At 38.4% G+C, this 16,981-nt stretch overlaps 1 protein-coding gene across 1 annotated transcript in view; it reads left to right on the plus strand.

Moving 5' to 3' along the window:
* Positions 1 to 13,811, plus strand: part of LOC121387258 — a 36,544-nt gene extending 22,733 nt beyond the window's left edge. The window contains exons 2-3 of the mRNA XM_041518283.1: positions 11,114 to 11,817; positions 13,129 to 13,811. Of these exons, the coding sequence (XP_041374217.1) occupies positions 11,196 to 11,817; positions 13,129 to 13,697 (1,191 nt within the window). The 5' untranslated portion in view covers positions 11,114 to 11,195 and the 3' untranslated portion in view covers positions 13,698 to 13,811. The remainder of the gene's footprint in view (positions 1 to 11,113; positions 11,818 to 13,128) is intronic.
* Positions 13,812 to 16,981: the final 3,170 nt, after the last annotated feature.

A 16,981-nucleotide genomic window follows, 5' to 3' on the forward strand; every position in this document is an offset into this window, starting at 1 on the left:
CGTTAAAAAAATATATATATTTTTAACATATATGCATAGATAGTAAATACACGCACACACATATACACACACACACACACACACACACACACACACAGCAGAGAGAGAGAGAGAGAGAGAGAGAGAGAGAGAGAGAGGAGGAGAGAGAGAGAGAGAGAGAGAGAGAGAGAGAGAGAGAGAGAGAGAGAGGAGAGTATTAACAGAGTGTTTTTCGGTAGCGTCAATATCATAAATTAGGAATAACAAATATATATATATATATATATATATTCCTAATACATGATATTGACGATACCAAAACTCACAAGGGTAATAATCTCTTTATCATGTTTTTGTAAACTGTACACGCAACTTTAATTCCATTCCGTCGTTACTAGACGTTCAAATGACGTAAGCATATGTGGCGCGGTGTCTTTTTGAATGGAAATGACGTCAAACTCGACGTAATTGTGGTGTCCTTACATCAAATTAACCTAGTGCTTAACTTTTGTTGTTGTTGTTGTTGTTGTTTTCTGAATGCTGTACAGATTTTCGTGTAAAGTTACTATTGAAATGTTTTATTTGATGACTATGAATGCATACGTCAATTGTTGAATGTCACCCTAGTAATAAGCACAGTGCCGTCACTTCGATTAATTTGCAAAGTTATCAAATTCTTGAAGTATGTGATTAGGCCAGGAGCATTAGCCAAAATATAACAAGCACCCGGAAACAATTATTAGAAAGCTGAATTTTCCAGGAGAGCTCCAGAAAACCATACCTAGGCCAAAATCACAAAATTCTGCAAATTCTATCCTGTGGCATTTTTAAATATTCAAGATGGCCGCCATCACATCAGAGAAAAATGGGAAAACTCCAAAAGCATCATAACTGCTCAACCATCAGCCTTAGAACAATATTTGTAATGTGTAAATTCATATTTAATGTGTACTGAATCCAATGCAGCTATATACATTTGTCTTGGAGCTGAGTTAATTAGCATAAATCCAAAATGGCCGCCAACGAGACCAATATTTGGCTTCGAAATCAAAATATTTGCATAACTTTATAAATATATACTACAGAAATATTATATTTGCATCTATATACTTTAAAAGATATACCAGTAAGTAATTAAAACCAACTGTTGACTACTCATAATTAGCTTACATTAGCTTCAGTCTGGGAAGACTAATCAATAACATCAGTGTCTGCATCAATAGCATAAAAATGTGTACAGTTGTGTCCACCACAAACAGTACAAAAGAAGGTGCACTCCAACCCTGCCTTGTAACAGCCACACCGTTTTCCACACCCTCCCTTGTAGGCACAGGATATAATTTTCAGCACTTTCTCTGGAGCAACCGGCCTGTTATTTTCCATTGAAACAAACAGTCCCTCCCTGTACTGCCATCACCATTCAGCTGGCGACAAATCTTTCGCCTGCCATTGCTGGACAGTGTGGTATGCTCTAAAGCTGTGATATTTTACAGCTACTGGAGTTGGAGGGAGTGATTCCAACTTAAAACCAGATGAAGATAAAGAGACAGATCGAAAATACTTGACATAACAATGTTTGTTCAGTGACTTCGATCTAACTGCTCTATATAGCTTTACCAGAAATAACTCTCCAACACTCATTAGCTGTTAGACTGAGAAAAGACACTCATACAGTCCCAGTTGTCGCCATCATCAGCCTGTGCAAGAGCCTTCTTCTTCCCTTGATTGTAGAGGGCAGACACTGTATCACACCCTGTGATTGCATGTACAAACATCAGATGTTGTTTGAGGTTGCTAAAAGCTGCTTGAATTTCACCTATACAATATACTTGCAATGGGGTATGCCCAGAAAGCATATAGAGATCCATGTTTGAGGTGGCATGTGCAACCATCATCACCAGCAAATCAGTGTCAGTCGTCACCACAACAACAGGTAAATTTTGTGTTTAGGCAGTATCCATCACAGTTGATGCAATCAACCATGCTATGCTTCACAGATCTACTCTCTCAATTTTTTCAATCAACCTTTTGATAAAGCGATATTTATTTTTGCCATTCCCACCACCAAAAAAAAAATAAAAAATAAAAATGTTTAGATGTGATTTTCATTTCCAAATAAAAAAACTATATCAACTGATGCGTTTTGCTGTGTTCATCGCTGTTCAGGAGATTTTGTTGAGGTTGCACTGCCATATTCAGCACACATTAAGACAGAGTCTAGCCCATAGTGTTGAAGCACATATGCTACATAGTGGTCACAGGCTTGGTCATATGTGGCATCAGTAGCCGAAGGCAAGCTTTAGAGGAGGTGACCACCATCAAGGATGAAGCATGCGTCATCAGGAAGTTGAAGGTGGACACTTACTTTCGACTTTAGAATGTTACCAAGAACACTCTTCGTGTTTGTTCTCATAATCCCTTTATCAAATGAGGGTGGCTGTTTGGCAAACTCGTGAAGGGGATAAGCTTCCATCTCAGAACTATTCTTAATCAAACATGTAACCCTTATGAATAACGATGTGCTATTCACCTCCAACTGAACACCAAGGATAGTGATACGTTTTTAGTTTTTTTTACCACTTATGCTGGTCACTCAATCGTTTCTCTTCAACTTCATGTTCGCATACATTTGCCCAGTAAGAGCCGAAGCAGCTTTTATGCCAAGAGCAACAGCCTGATCCGCATTGACACATTTCCCAGCAATGACACCACTTGCTACACAGATCAGCGAGTTATTGTGCTCTCCATAGGAGAATGAAGAATGCACTTCCAGCCAATGGAGGAAGGTTTCGTAGTCTTTTCGATCTCGGGCTATGCTACTGGCATGAAGGCATGATTGTCAGATGTGTTACTATGCACACCTGTAAAAGTTTCCAAGGCATCACAGATTGGGATACAGCAGGGCATAACATGCACCCATTTATCAGTGTGCTGTCTGTAATTCATCAACAATGTGTCATACCTCCAGAGGTTTACAGCAATTGCATCAAATGTTGTTCTATTATTTGGTCAATGAAGTTTCCACTCCAGAATTTATCTGTTCTTCGAATGGTAAAATAAGCTCTCTTCGTGAAGGCATAATACTGCTCAGCAGACATGATATCCATCAGCCATTTCATCTGATCAAGGTAGAGACGGGCAGATATTGCATATGCGATGTGACCAGCGGCATGGAACAAGGGAATCATTTCGCTGACTACATGAATATGTAAATCCCAATCCCCAGTGCGCTCTGCTCTGATGAAACGCCTAATGAGGGACACTTGTTTCAAATATTCAACCCAAAGTTTACCCGTTCTACTTTGAGTGGCAGCATCTTCCATCAGACTATCCATAATATGTGTGAGCTTTTGGACATATTCATCATTGTCCACAAAGTCAGGCGTGTGTACAAATACATTTATCTCGCCTTCATGTAAAATTCTTTAATCTCATTGGTTGTTTGCCGTTGGACAAATCCCTTATACCCCTGTGGGCGGAGCCAAATTCTCTTATACCCCGTCTGTAATTTCCAACAGTTTCCAGCCACCCCAATTAATGCTAAAGCAATAATTAGATTAAAAATAACATTGATTATCAATCAAAAAGTGGGTTTTTTTTTTTATTAATATCTGTTTCAGACAATTTAGTATTACAAACATTTGAAGTTAAAAACTCGTTTATCGATGGAACTATTTTTCGTCACTGGCAAGTGGTTTCGTTCGCGTTCGCGTGGTACGGCTCCGTTGATAAATTGTTAGCAATTATTGTCTGGCGTTATTTTCATTATTTGGCTGTATGGTTTAACAAGTCGGCAAGATAAATTCGTTGTAGAAGCATCTCTCTAGGTATATGGCTTTTTATGTACCCTCTGTGTCCAATTTAAAAAATATCCTCGTTTGCACCATAGTTCTGTTAATGAAGTGTGTATTTAAAAGCATTATTTTCTGTTTCATTCTCTCATTATCAAGTCTAACAGCCGTAATAATTTGAGAGGTCCTAAGTGTAGCAGATATTAGCATATAGTGAACAGCTGGCTGTGGTACAAAATTCAAACCCAACACACAGTTTTATTTTGATAAACAGTGAATTGTATTTATTATTTACCCCCCCCCCCTCTCTCTCTCTCTCTCTCTGTGCGTGCGTGCGTGCGTGTGTGTGTGTTTGTATGCCTGTGTGTGTGTGTGTGTTTATCATATAAGATCTTTTATTTTCAGTGAAATAAAAGTATGTAATATTTTTCATATCTAGGCCAGGAGCATTAGCATATAACCTGGACAAAATTTGTAGAAAGCTGAATTTTTCAGTAAAGCTCCAGAAAGTCATACCTGTACCAACATCACAAAGTTCTGCAAATTATACCCTGTGGCATTTAAAAAAATTCAAGATGGCCGCCATTAACATCAGCAATAAATGGGAAAACGTCATAAGCATCATAACTGCTCAACCACAGGCTTCATAACAATGATTCTAATGTGTAAATCCATGTTTGGAGTGTGCTGAATCCAATGGATGGAAATATGTTTCAATTCCATCTGAAATAATCCAAGATGGCTACCAACAAAGCTAATAATCGGCTGTAAAACCAGGCATTTCTTTACTTTAGAGCTATAATAATACATAATTCACAATACATTAAATTGAAGAGGGGTTTTACAAACAAAATATTGATAAATGGAGATTGGGCAAAACACAAAATGTCTGTTTTTGTTCAGCATGTTTGTGAATTATGACCGTGTAAGTGAATTTTGACATTGCGTATCAATTTTCGTTTTCTTGTTTTATAACATTATTTGACCAGGGAACTAAATATGTTACTAATTTCACTATCATTGATTTGTTGGGCAACAATAATTTGCCCTTTTAGCATTGTAGGAGTATCTTCTGATGTATTGGCTAGTATTTTTCCCCATTTCATTTTCAATAAACAAAATGGCCGCCAACCTATATAAGGATAAATATGGAAATATGCATAGCATTAGCTAAATGGCATTTACACTTTGTTTCCTAATACTATAAATGAAGAAGATAGACCCCAACTTGTATGAATCTCGAGAACTGGCTGATATATTGAGTAGCTTGTCATTTGCAGATGAATTAATTTCCGGCTGGGTCGAAGTTCGAGGTGCACCTAACTTTTGATAGAGAAGTTAACACCACAAGTCCTGTGATTGGTTATAAATGTGAGTGTGTTGGTTGTAAAAAAACAAAACTATTTGATGTAGTACCACCGTGACCGTCCAGATAGATCTTGAGCCACCCTAGACTCTTCACATGACCAACGAACGTGCACTATAGGATGGATCTGTAGAATTTCATAAACTTTCTATGTTCAGTTTAAGAGCTGCGTGACTGCAAACGAGTATGGTGTAGTTATACTGTGTACCATATATATGGATGGGGCGTTATTTCGAAAGTTGCCCCTGGGCCACCTCGTGTTTGTTATATATGGGTTGAATGTGCACAGCTGAACACTTGTTTATCATGTGATAAACATTCTATGGTTAGTTTCAGAATTGTGGGTCTAATCTGAATATTGAGCTGATCTTCGAATTTCGATGTTTAACGGGGCGTCACGTCCAGATAGAGTCTTGAGTCACCCTAGACTCTTCACATGACCAAAGAACGTGCACTATAGGATGGATCTGTAGAATTTCATAAACTTTCTATGTTCAGTTTCAGATCTGCGTGACTGCAAACGAGTATGGTGTAGTTATACTGTGTACCATATATATGGATGGGGCGTTATTTCGAAAGTTGCCCCTGAACAACCTCGTGTTTGTTATATATGGGTTGAATGTACACAGCTGAACACTTGTTTAGCATGTGATAAACATTCTATGTTTAGTTTAGCTTGATTTTACACTGTGTACCCTATATAGTGAGGGGGCGTTACTTGGGAAGTTGCCCCTGAGCCACCCCGTGTTTGCTATATATAAGCTGGATGTGCACTGCTGAACACTTGTTTGTCATGTGATAAACATTCTATGTTTAGTTTCAGAAGTGTGGGTCTAATCTGAATATTGAGCTGATCTTCCAATTTCGACCTTTAGTACATTTGTACATGGATTACCACTTTGCTTTATTTCTGAGCCATCCATTATTTATCGTCATTTACCTAAATTGGTTGTTTTTATAGACAAACACTTGTATCTGAATTGAAGTTTTTAAAGAATGTTAATTGCATCTTTCAGAACAATATATTGAATGTTGAATGTTGTTCTGTCACCGAGCTACGCTTTGCTACGATGAAGTTACGCGCCGCTGACGTGGTAGTCTGTCACCGGCATAAGGTCACCAGGTCAGGCCAGGTCATAGATTTAACGTGCACATTCAGAGCAAGCTGTTGTAGCGCATGCCTGTCGTGGGCGCAAGCTTTTCCGTCCAATACAGGAACGGGAGTGGAGGGGGGGGGGGGGGGGGGTTATCGCTTACGACTTAAGCTGGATTTATACTTTTGACGCCGTCACCCGCCCTAATTCGCTAGCATACGCCCGCAGCCAGCGACTGCCGGCGTTCGCCAGCGCATAGGTTTATACTTTAAACGCCAACGAGCATTCGCCGTAAACCGGCGCATATCGGCATACAAATTTCTTTCAAGGTGTGCGCTTGGAAACGCCGGTAATTCAGCCAATCAGAAGTAGCCACATCATTCCACAACACATGTAATAGGGAGTGCGTTAGATTGGTTCGACCCCCACCTTTTCCTATTAGACTGACCGTTCCAAATTGTGCCTAAATTCCTTCATCAAAAATGCGCACTCTTTCTCTTTGGCTCAATCCTACGGGACATTCCAAATTCCATAGCACCTTACCACCCCCCGCCTGCTACCGACCACGGTCGGGCTGCTGGTGCTCCCTTGCACCGGCCAGCGCAGGCGGTCCTTCCTCCTACCCCAGCCCCCCCCCCCTTCCTGTCCTGGACCGAGAAACCGGCTGAGGTGGGTGCCTGTGCCCAAGACAGGCGTGCGCTACAACAGCTTGCTTTGAATTTGCACGTTAAACATTCCTTCCTTCCTCCTCCTTCCTTGGTTCGACAGACATGGAAAACATGCAAAACATAAATGAGAGGTTAATCAATGACGTTCAAACGTTTAAGTGTTTGTACTTCCCGACTCAGTCCGATTTTAAAGACCAAATGAAGAAGGAAAATGCCTGGCGAGCTATGGCGAGGTGTTGGGCCGAGATTCTGGGAGATGTTCTATGATTTAAAATTAATGGACTCAGTCTGTACTAACCTCCTTGGTATACTCATTTTCTGATTGGGTTTCCCCCCCGTCCCAATCATTGCTGCACAACTGGACAAAGGCCGCGGTATGTTTTATCCTGTCTGTGGGATGAAACTAGATAGGCGCTTGCGAGCGCGGTCATGTCTGCCAGCAGTCGCCAGCTGACGCTGCCAACCGGCGTAGTGTATGCTAGCGTATTACGGCGGGTGACCAGGACCGTAGCTATGATTTTTTGTTTGGGGGGGGGGGGGGGAGGGGCAGCTGAGTAGTTAATAGTCTAAAACTCCTTAAACAGTTAAGAAGAAAATTTTCTTTAAGTTTCTATAATGCTTTTCGGATTTTTTCGGGGGGGGGGGCAAATGCCCCCCCCCCCCCCCCCCCGCTATCTACGGCCCTGGTGACTGCGTCAAAAGTATAAATCCAGCCTTAGGCTTAGGGACGGGGAAAAACCCAATCAGAAAATGAGTATACCAAGAAGGTTAGTACAGTCTGAGTCCATTAATTTTAAATCGTAGACAATCTCCCAGAATCTCGGCCCAACACCTCGCCAGTGGCTCGCCAGGCATTTTCCTTCTTCATTTGGACTTTAAAATCGGACCGTTACCATAGTTTGACACCCAATAGCCGATGTATTTTTCGTGCTGGGTGTGTCGTTAAACATTCATTCATTCATTCATTAAAATCGGACCTAGTCGGGACATACAAACACTTAAACGTTTGAACGTCATTGATTAACCAATCTAGTGCACACCCTACAGTGTTGAAAATTAACATCAAAACATGCAGGGCCAGTTGAAGAAAAATCTTACTGGCCCTGCTCAAATTCAACTAACCCTCCAATTATCACATTGAAATTTAATTGTACAGCAAAAATCAAAACTAGAATGTTCTTTGTTGAATAATAACCATGTGCTCACCCTACACAGTCCGTTTCTTTTAACGAGAAAAAATGTTTCTTTACAAATTACCATTACATTATACAGATTAAATATCATTTTTAACACAGGTGTGAAGACAAAATGCTAAAACAGCCAAGGTATGCAACTTGACAGAGACAATACCTAAAGTAAAATATAATGCAGGGGGAACGGGAGACTAAAGGTAGAACAGCGCGTACTTTAGTAAATTAGTCTGGGAATGGCAGTCCTTTTTGCGGCAATACAAGAGGGATGAAATATACTTTGTGGCGGTGTAAGACGAGGCACTAGATCGAGATCCATCGAATAATCCACTATTTTGCCAAATGCCCATTAGACGGCCCTGTTCATGTAATTCGGTTGTTATTTTTATATGCGCGCATGCGATCACGTTAGTGTGAGTTAAAACTGCAAGATTCATTGTAGTATTTACAAGTAACACATGAACATTTGCAGTATTATCACAAGGTGATTAAACATCTGTGGAATTTACAGCTGACACCTGAACATTTGTAATATTGTCATGAGGTGAGTAAACCGTTGTAGTATTTACAGATAGCACAGGGACATTTATATTATTGATATAAGGTGAGTATACATTTGTAGTATTTACAGATGACATATGAACATTGGTAATATTTGCATAAAGTGGATAAACATTTGAAGTATTTACAGATGATGTATGAGCAATAGTTGCTCTTGCATGAGATGAGTTAATATTAGTAATATGTGGAGGTTGTACATAAGTAATTGCTGAGCTTACATAAGAAGAGTCAGCATTGGTACTACTTACACATTGTACTTTCCAATTTTCATTTATATTACAAATTGGGTGAACATTTGATGTATTACAAGTATGGGTTGTTAGTATTTTGGGTTCAGATAGCGTTTCCTTTCTAGCTATATTTGGTTTTCTCTCAGGTATAGTTTCTAAGATGCTGGTACTGGTGACCTTAGTGCAAGATGTAGTATCATTATGGGGTATATTATGGGGTATGTTATGGGGTACATTAAGTTCACGAGGAATATTGATTCCTGTGAACTCACAGTGTGGATCATTGCTGGAAACATTGTTTAGCAAGGTGTTGGGTTCATCTGGCATATTGGTAACAAAATCTTGTTTGGGTAGCTGAGTGACAGTGTTGACTGGTACAGGTATAGGGTGGGTAGTACTCCTAAAAATACTGGTTGTGGGTGATGGGCTGACAGTATTGTTGTACAACTTTGTGGAGCTACCAAGATTTATAGGTTTATACTTTGTGGAGCTACCAAGATTTATAGGTTTATACTTTGTAGCTGTACATTGTTCAAGATATATGTTTGAAAGTATAGAGTTAGGTGCTTTATTTACATAATCAGTAGTTTGTTCTGCTAAGCAATGTGCAAAATAACTGTTATTTGTTTTAAGTACCTTATTATCTACAGCATGTGCACATGTATTGTGATGAGTTTTCATATAATGTGGTGCCCAATTTTAAGTATAGTAGATTTTTTGTTTGGTTAACAACACCACTCGAGCACATTGATTAATTAATCATCGGCTGTTGGATGTCAAACATCTGGTAATTCCGACTCGTATTCATCAGAGGAAACCCGCTACAATCGTTTAAATACACTTTACCAGAGACAGGAAATCACATACCACGGTATTTGACCAGTTGTGGTGCACTGGATGGAACGAGAGAGAAAAACAAAACAAAAACAATCAGTTGAATGGATCCATCGAGGTTGTTCGATTCTGCGACGCAATCACCTTAAGCGAGCACTCAATCCCAAGTACAATAGAAAGACTAGATGTGACAACATAATTAAATGTGTTCACCCTTCCTCATATATAGGTCTTAAGCAATACTTTCCCAATCCGAGAGTAACATTGTTTCCCAAGCTCAACAAATAGGATTGTTTTCCCCGAGCCACTGTTGGGTACACTGTTTACGAAAAGCTGGAAAACCCCACAAAACGAAAACAAAACAACATATTTCCTTTACTTGTTTTCCCCGAGCCACTGTTGGGTACACTGTTTACGAAAAGCTGGAAAACCCCACAAAACGAAAACAAAACAACATATTTCCTTTACTTGTTTTCCCCGAGCCACTGTTGGGTACACTGTTTACGAAAAGCTGGAAAACCCCACAAAACGAAAACAAAACAACATATTTCCTTTACTTGTTTTCCCCGAGCCACTGTTGGGTACACTGTTTACGAAAAGCTGGAAAACCCCACAAAACGAAAACAAAACAACATATTTCCTTTACTTGTTTTCCCCGAGCCACTGTTGGGTACACTGTTTACGAAAAGCTACAAAAACCCCACAAAACGAAAACAAAACAACATATTTCCTTTACTTGTTTTCCCCGAGCCACTGTTGGGTACACTGTTTACGAAAAGCTGGAAAACCCCACAAAACGAAAACAAAACAACATATTTCCTTTACTTGTTTTCCCCGAGCCACTGTTGGGTACACTGTTTACGAAAAGCTGGAAAACCCCACAAAACGAAAACAAAACAACATATTTCCTTTACTTGTTTTCCCCGAGCCACTGTTGGGTACACTGTTTACGAAAAGCTGGAAAACCCCACAAAACGAAAACAAAACAACATATTTCCTTTACTTGTTTTCCTACAGCTTTTCTTTTGCAATCGGGGGCGGAATGTAACCAAGTGGTAAGGTGCTCGCTCGATGCGCGGTCGATGTGGGATCGATCCCCCGTCGGTGGGACCATTAGGCTATTTCTCGTTCCAGCCAGTGTACCACGACTGGTATATCAAAGGCCGTGGTATATACTACCCTGTCTGTGGGATAGTGCATATAAAAGATCCCTTGCTGCTAATCGAAAAGAGTAGCTGATGAAGTGGCGACAGCGGGTTTCCTCTCTCAATATCTGTGTTGTCCTAACCATATGTCTGAAGCCATATAACCGTAAATAATATGCATCGTTAAATAAAACATTTCTTTTCTTGTTTTCTTCTTTTTCAGTCAGGCTATATGTAACTCTTCTATCGTTCTAGATTCCACCAGACTCTTTAATAGTCATCTACGACGAAGTGTGGCGAGAGAAGTCAACATCAAGACTATAAGCCATTGCATAAAATGAATGTGAATAAACGTTACATAATGTGGTTCTTGGGTGTAAGCTGGCTCTTCTTATGCATTGCATATTATCTACCCACATCCATGTATCTTTCATTCGTTCAACTGCACCACGAGGCTTGTCCAGACGTTCTCGGTGGCATGATGTCAGGCACGTGGAAAACACGAGAGCTGACGTCACAAGAGCAGACCGAAATTGATACTTTTATCAAATTCTGCAGAAAATATTTACCGGACAACTATCAAAGGTCTGACTTAAAATGCGGAAATCTACCATACAAAAAAACTGGTTTTCGTGTGTGGTTCCGTGTTTTGTGCAACCCCAATGGACCAACGCCATGTTGTTTTAAATACAGATGTGAGAACAAAACTGTTGATGAATGTAGGGGTCCTAAGACCTTTGACCTCCGAAATCGCGTTCATGCTGAATACTCAAAATGGCAGCCAACGGACAAGAGATGTCCCGTGAAGATATTTGACTCTCAGAGCGCCTGCAACTTGCTGAAAGGGTCGACCATCTACATCTTTGGAGATTCATTAATGCGACAATTTTACACATCTTTGTTATTGATTATACGTGGTGACTTAAAGACAGGCGCCTTAAAAGCAAACACTCCTAAAGGCAAGTGCTCTTTTAAGTATGGTGGGATTCTTCTTCTTCTTCCAGCACTCCGTCATTGACCCTAGTAGCTTCTCGGCTTCGCCTCTTTTAACTTGTACTGCTGACGGCCTACTTTGTTCCTACACAATGTCGCACTTCGTAATGATCTTTCTATGTCCAGATCCACCCGACTGTCGTGCACACGTCGTGCTAAATACTAGTATTTATAGTATGTCAAAATAACATTTACAGGGTAAATCCATCTAACATATTTAGAGTCGCCCACGCACTTCGATCTCAGATTCACTTGAAATGTGTACCAAATATTCCAGATATTCACATGGGCTCTGTATTCCAAGTAGTTTCTGAGAAATGGTCATTTTACTAACCGTCATCATTTCCGTGCTATATTTCAAGTCCCATTACCTCAGCACATAATGTACATAGAAACATTAAACTGAAGAATCTTTTAGGCAGTAAAACCCCTACTGTTTTTAAATTCAGTATTACACACATTTAGTTGTGTTTTGTCAACTCCAATACAGTCGTATCTAGGCATTCAGTATGACTAATGAAAACTGCCAGTCTTATACATACATACATACATATATATAATATATATACATATATATATATATATATATATATATATATATATATATATATATATATCAGACCTTTATAACCTTTATTTTTAATTTCTATACAAAATGTTAGATTTCTATCTGCATTATTTGCTCTGATAATGGCACTTGAAACAGGATGGAAATGATGGTGGCAATTTTCGCGTTAAATGTTACACCTACTGTGGTTTGCAAAATGACCATTTCTTAAAAAATACTTCGAATACAGAGTCTATAATTCAGGTTTATTCATGTAGATGACCGAAACATATTTGGTACAAATTTCAAGTGAATCTGAAACCGAAGAGAGTGTGGCATTTCTTGATTTGAAATTGATGTCTGCAGTTTATTTTACGGGATGAATCAGACAAACGTTATTAACGAAACCAAAAAGCGTGATTTTAAAAATGCTTTGAAAGCATCAGGAAACACGCCAAGATAGCGCTAAAGAGGACTCAGTATTCCAAACATTTCTGGGGGAGGTCTCGTATACACCCCGTTACAGGCCTCACGAGTTCCGTCGCATTCATAATCGACCCCCCCCCCCCAACCCCCCCCCCCCCACCCCTTGATATGCTGGTTACGGGCCAGTAATATTCTAATTGTCGTCCTAATTGTGTGCCATTTATTTTGAAGTCATTGAGCGAAACAAACTGATTATATATTCTCATATTTATTTTATGTTTTTATTTATTTTATTTTTTTTCAGAAAAGAGAAAACAGTGTTCTGGGATGTACATTTACACTCACTATGAATGTGGTGGATACATCGATTTTCAACCTAAAGTCTGTAATGCCAGTCTAAAGTTGAAGTTTAGATACTACACTTCGGTAAAGTCAAATCAAAAAGCGTTGCATGACGCCCTTCAACTCAAGGGAAAGAAAAAGTCCATGCTCGTCCTAGGGATCGGTCTTTGGGATTACTTCAACTACTCCCTCATTGTTAACGCCTACCTAGACCCAATAGTACAAGCGCTTGTTAAACCTAGAAACAGCAGCTACAACGGCTGGCCAAAGATTCTGTGGTCGGCTGCCCAAAGTCTCGGGGTATTTAGATATCCACATGTGAAAACTGTCGACAACTTGCACGGAAAACAATTCAATGTCAAAATGGCGGCGTACTTACGTAACTTCAACATTCCAATCTTTAACGCGTTTAATATGACGGATGGTGTTACGAGTATAGACGGAACACATTACGGAATTGGACTGAATATGTGGAAAGCTCGAATCTATCTGAATTATATACAGGAATTGAAAGATAAAGGACTTTGGTAATGTTGCCCATATGTATGTATGCATATGCAGGTAGGTAGGTAGGTATTTTACATACACACACGCACACACTCACACACACACACACACATAAACACACACATGCACACACATATACACACACATATACACACACACACTGACACACACACACACACACACACATACACACACTCACACATACACACACACAGACACACACACACACAGACACGCACGCGCACGTACACACACACACACACACATATATATATATTGTGAAACCCGCTATTAAGACCACCCATGGGACTTAATAAAGATGGTTTTATTAGAAGGGTGGTCGTATTAGTGGGTTACTATCGTTCTAAGTTGAATCCAAATTATATACAATTATAACATAAGAAATAGATTGCAAATATCATTTATTTGAATTATTTACATAACAATGAAATCCATTGAACATGCACTATCAGTGAGCACTAAAACAGAATTAAGAACTGATGTCAATATGAATTTATGAAAATAAAACGTGTTTATTGGTGACTATTTAGAAGAACATTTGACATTTCTATATAAATTCTAATAAAGATGCTATATAAAATTATATCGAAATAGTGATAACGACATTTATGTTTGGTTTTCAGCGCCTTGATACAAGTCGCTAAAAATACACAAACTCACAATGTTAATGTCGGCTCTCTAAATAACACTTGTTATTGTTATTGGTGTAAGAAACGAACTGACCAACCTAGTTAAAATAAATGAAAAAATAACTCACAGTATATTTTTTGATTTAGTATAATAGCGTAACTGCTGATGTTGTGCATAATTATGTGCTTAAAAATTGATACCTTTGATATTGTTGAAAATGAAAACAGGAAAACCTCTGCTCCTAATAGGTGATTTTAATGCAAGAACTAGATGTTTACCCGATTACACTACACTTGATGATAATAATACTATATATATATATATATATCTATATATATATATATATATATATATATATATATATATATATATATATATATATATATGTTGATATGTAAACCTTTTTATATGATATAGCAAAGCTTGATAGTTTAAATGTCCCTAGTGAAAGAGCAAACCAGGATAAGGGTAGGGTTAATGGCCATGGCCTCAAACTTCTTGATTTGTGCAACATAATTATATATATACATGTATATATATATATATATACATATATATATATATATATATATATATATATATATATATATATATATATATATATCCTCAATGGTAGATGTGGAAAAGATAAAAATATAGGCGCAGTCACCAGTAAAGATTGTCGTTTGATTGATTATGTTATTGGTACTCACCACATCTTTAAATCTGTCATTGACTTTGAAGTGTGTAATTTTGGCCCACTCTTTTTCAGATATCCACTGTGCAGTTGTACTTACCTGTAAGATTCAGACTGACCTTGATATACAAACTAAACATAACCAATGTGTAAATGACGTGTCAGAGTCAATTAATATACTTAAATGGAACGCCAATAAAAGTGAAGAATTTATTAGCAATATCAATACAAAATTACTTCAATCACTATCAATAATTCTCGATGATGAATCTATCAGTATCCCAACACGTGTAAACCAAACAGTCAACACCCACAACAAGCTAGTTTTGGACTCTGAACCATCTTAACATTCTGGCACGTGCCAGCACGTAAACACAGAGCTGGCACTTAGCCGAGTAATAAGCGACCATGGTTTTGTAAACGGTGTGAGCTTCTACGAACAAAATATTTTGAGGCAAAAAAACCCATGTTTCTCGAAACATAAAACTATAGCAAATAAAATGAGTCTAATAAACGCAAATAAATGTTATAAGAAAATTCAAATATATATTTAAAGTAAGTTTTGTTTTATTTAACGACGCCACTAGAGCACATTGATTTTTTATCTGATCATCGGCTATTGGACGTCAAACATATGGTCATTCTGACACTGTTTTTTAGAGGAAACCCGCTGTCGCCACATAGGCTACTCTTTTACGACAGACAGCAAGGTATCTTTTATTTGCGCTTCCCACAGGCAGGATAGCACAAACCATGGTCTTTGTTGAACCAGATATGGATCACTGGTCGGTGCAAGTCGTTTACACCTACCCATTGAGCCTTGCGTAGCACTCGCTCAGGGTTTGGAGTCGGTATCTGGATTAAAAATCCCATGCATCGACTGGGATCCAAACCCAGTACCTACCAGCCTGTAGACCGATGACCTAACCACGACACCACCGAGGCCGGTATATATTTAAAGGGACATACCCTAGTTTTTAAACACTAAGGCATATTTAAAAACAAATTTGAGCCGTTTTGTGATAAATGAAATAATACTTTACTTACATTTTATTGTTTAGATTATCCATTTCCGCACATTCGAAGTGTTTTTCGTCATCCTGGTGTTTTTAATATCACAAAATACATTTCTCATATTTTAAAAACGCACGTGCGTCTGATAAGTAACAGAGGGTGTATCACCATTTGAAACTCACAGACTTTTATTTCACTCAATTGTAAATTTATCCAAATATGTTACAGGTTTGTAGATTAAAAGAACTTAAGTGTTAATTTTCTTGGGTTGAAACTAGGGTCTGTCCCTTTATATCTTATTCTAATTATAAATTTAAAACTGAACAAAACATGAGGCTATTAAAAACAGATGACCCCAAAGAATTCTATAAAACATTTAAAGAGACAAAAAAGCAGGACAGGAAGTGTACCACCGGTTGTAAACGTCTTTAATTATTATTTCAGTGAATTAAATAAGGACCTATCGGCTGATACCTTACCTGGCATACATATTGATGATATCGTAGACCAAGTAAGCAACGATGATATTGTAAATGGAAGGTTTTGCGAGGTCAAAATGCTAAAATCTATAAAACAACTAAACAACAATAAAGCGGAAGGTGTAGATAAAATAATTATAGAATGTATTAAATCGATAGCGCATTTATTGCTCCCATTCAGTGTTAAACTCTCTAATATACTTTTAGACCACAGTGTATATCCAGAAGTATGGCTGACTGGAATAATTATACCAATCTTTAAATAATCGGTTAGTTAATTTTATTGAAGAAAATAATGTTATGAGCGAAGCCCAGGCTGCTTTCCATAGAGGTTATTCGCCTACAGACCACTCATTTACATTTCATACACTAATTGATGTCCTGAAAAACCCAGAAACTATATTGCGCATTTGTTGGTTTTGAAAAAGCTTTTGATATGATCCCAAGAGCACACCAATGGCACAGGTTACTGGAAAATAACATAAAAT

This window comes from Gigantopelta aegis, chromosome 13 (genome assembly GCF_016097555.1).
Source record: "Gigantopelta aegis isolate Gae_Host chromosome 13, Gae_host_genome, whole genome shotgun sequence".
NCBI classification, from domain to species: Eukaryota; Metazoa; Mollusca; class Gastropoda; order Neomphalida; family Peltospiridae; genus Gigantopelta; species Gigantopelta aegis.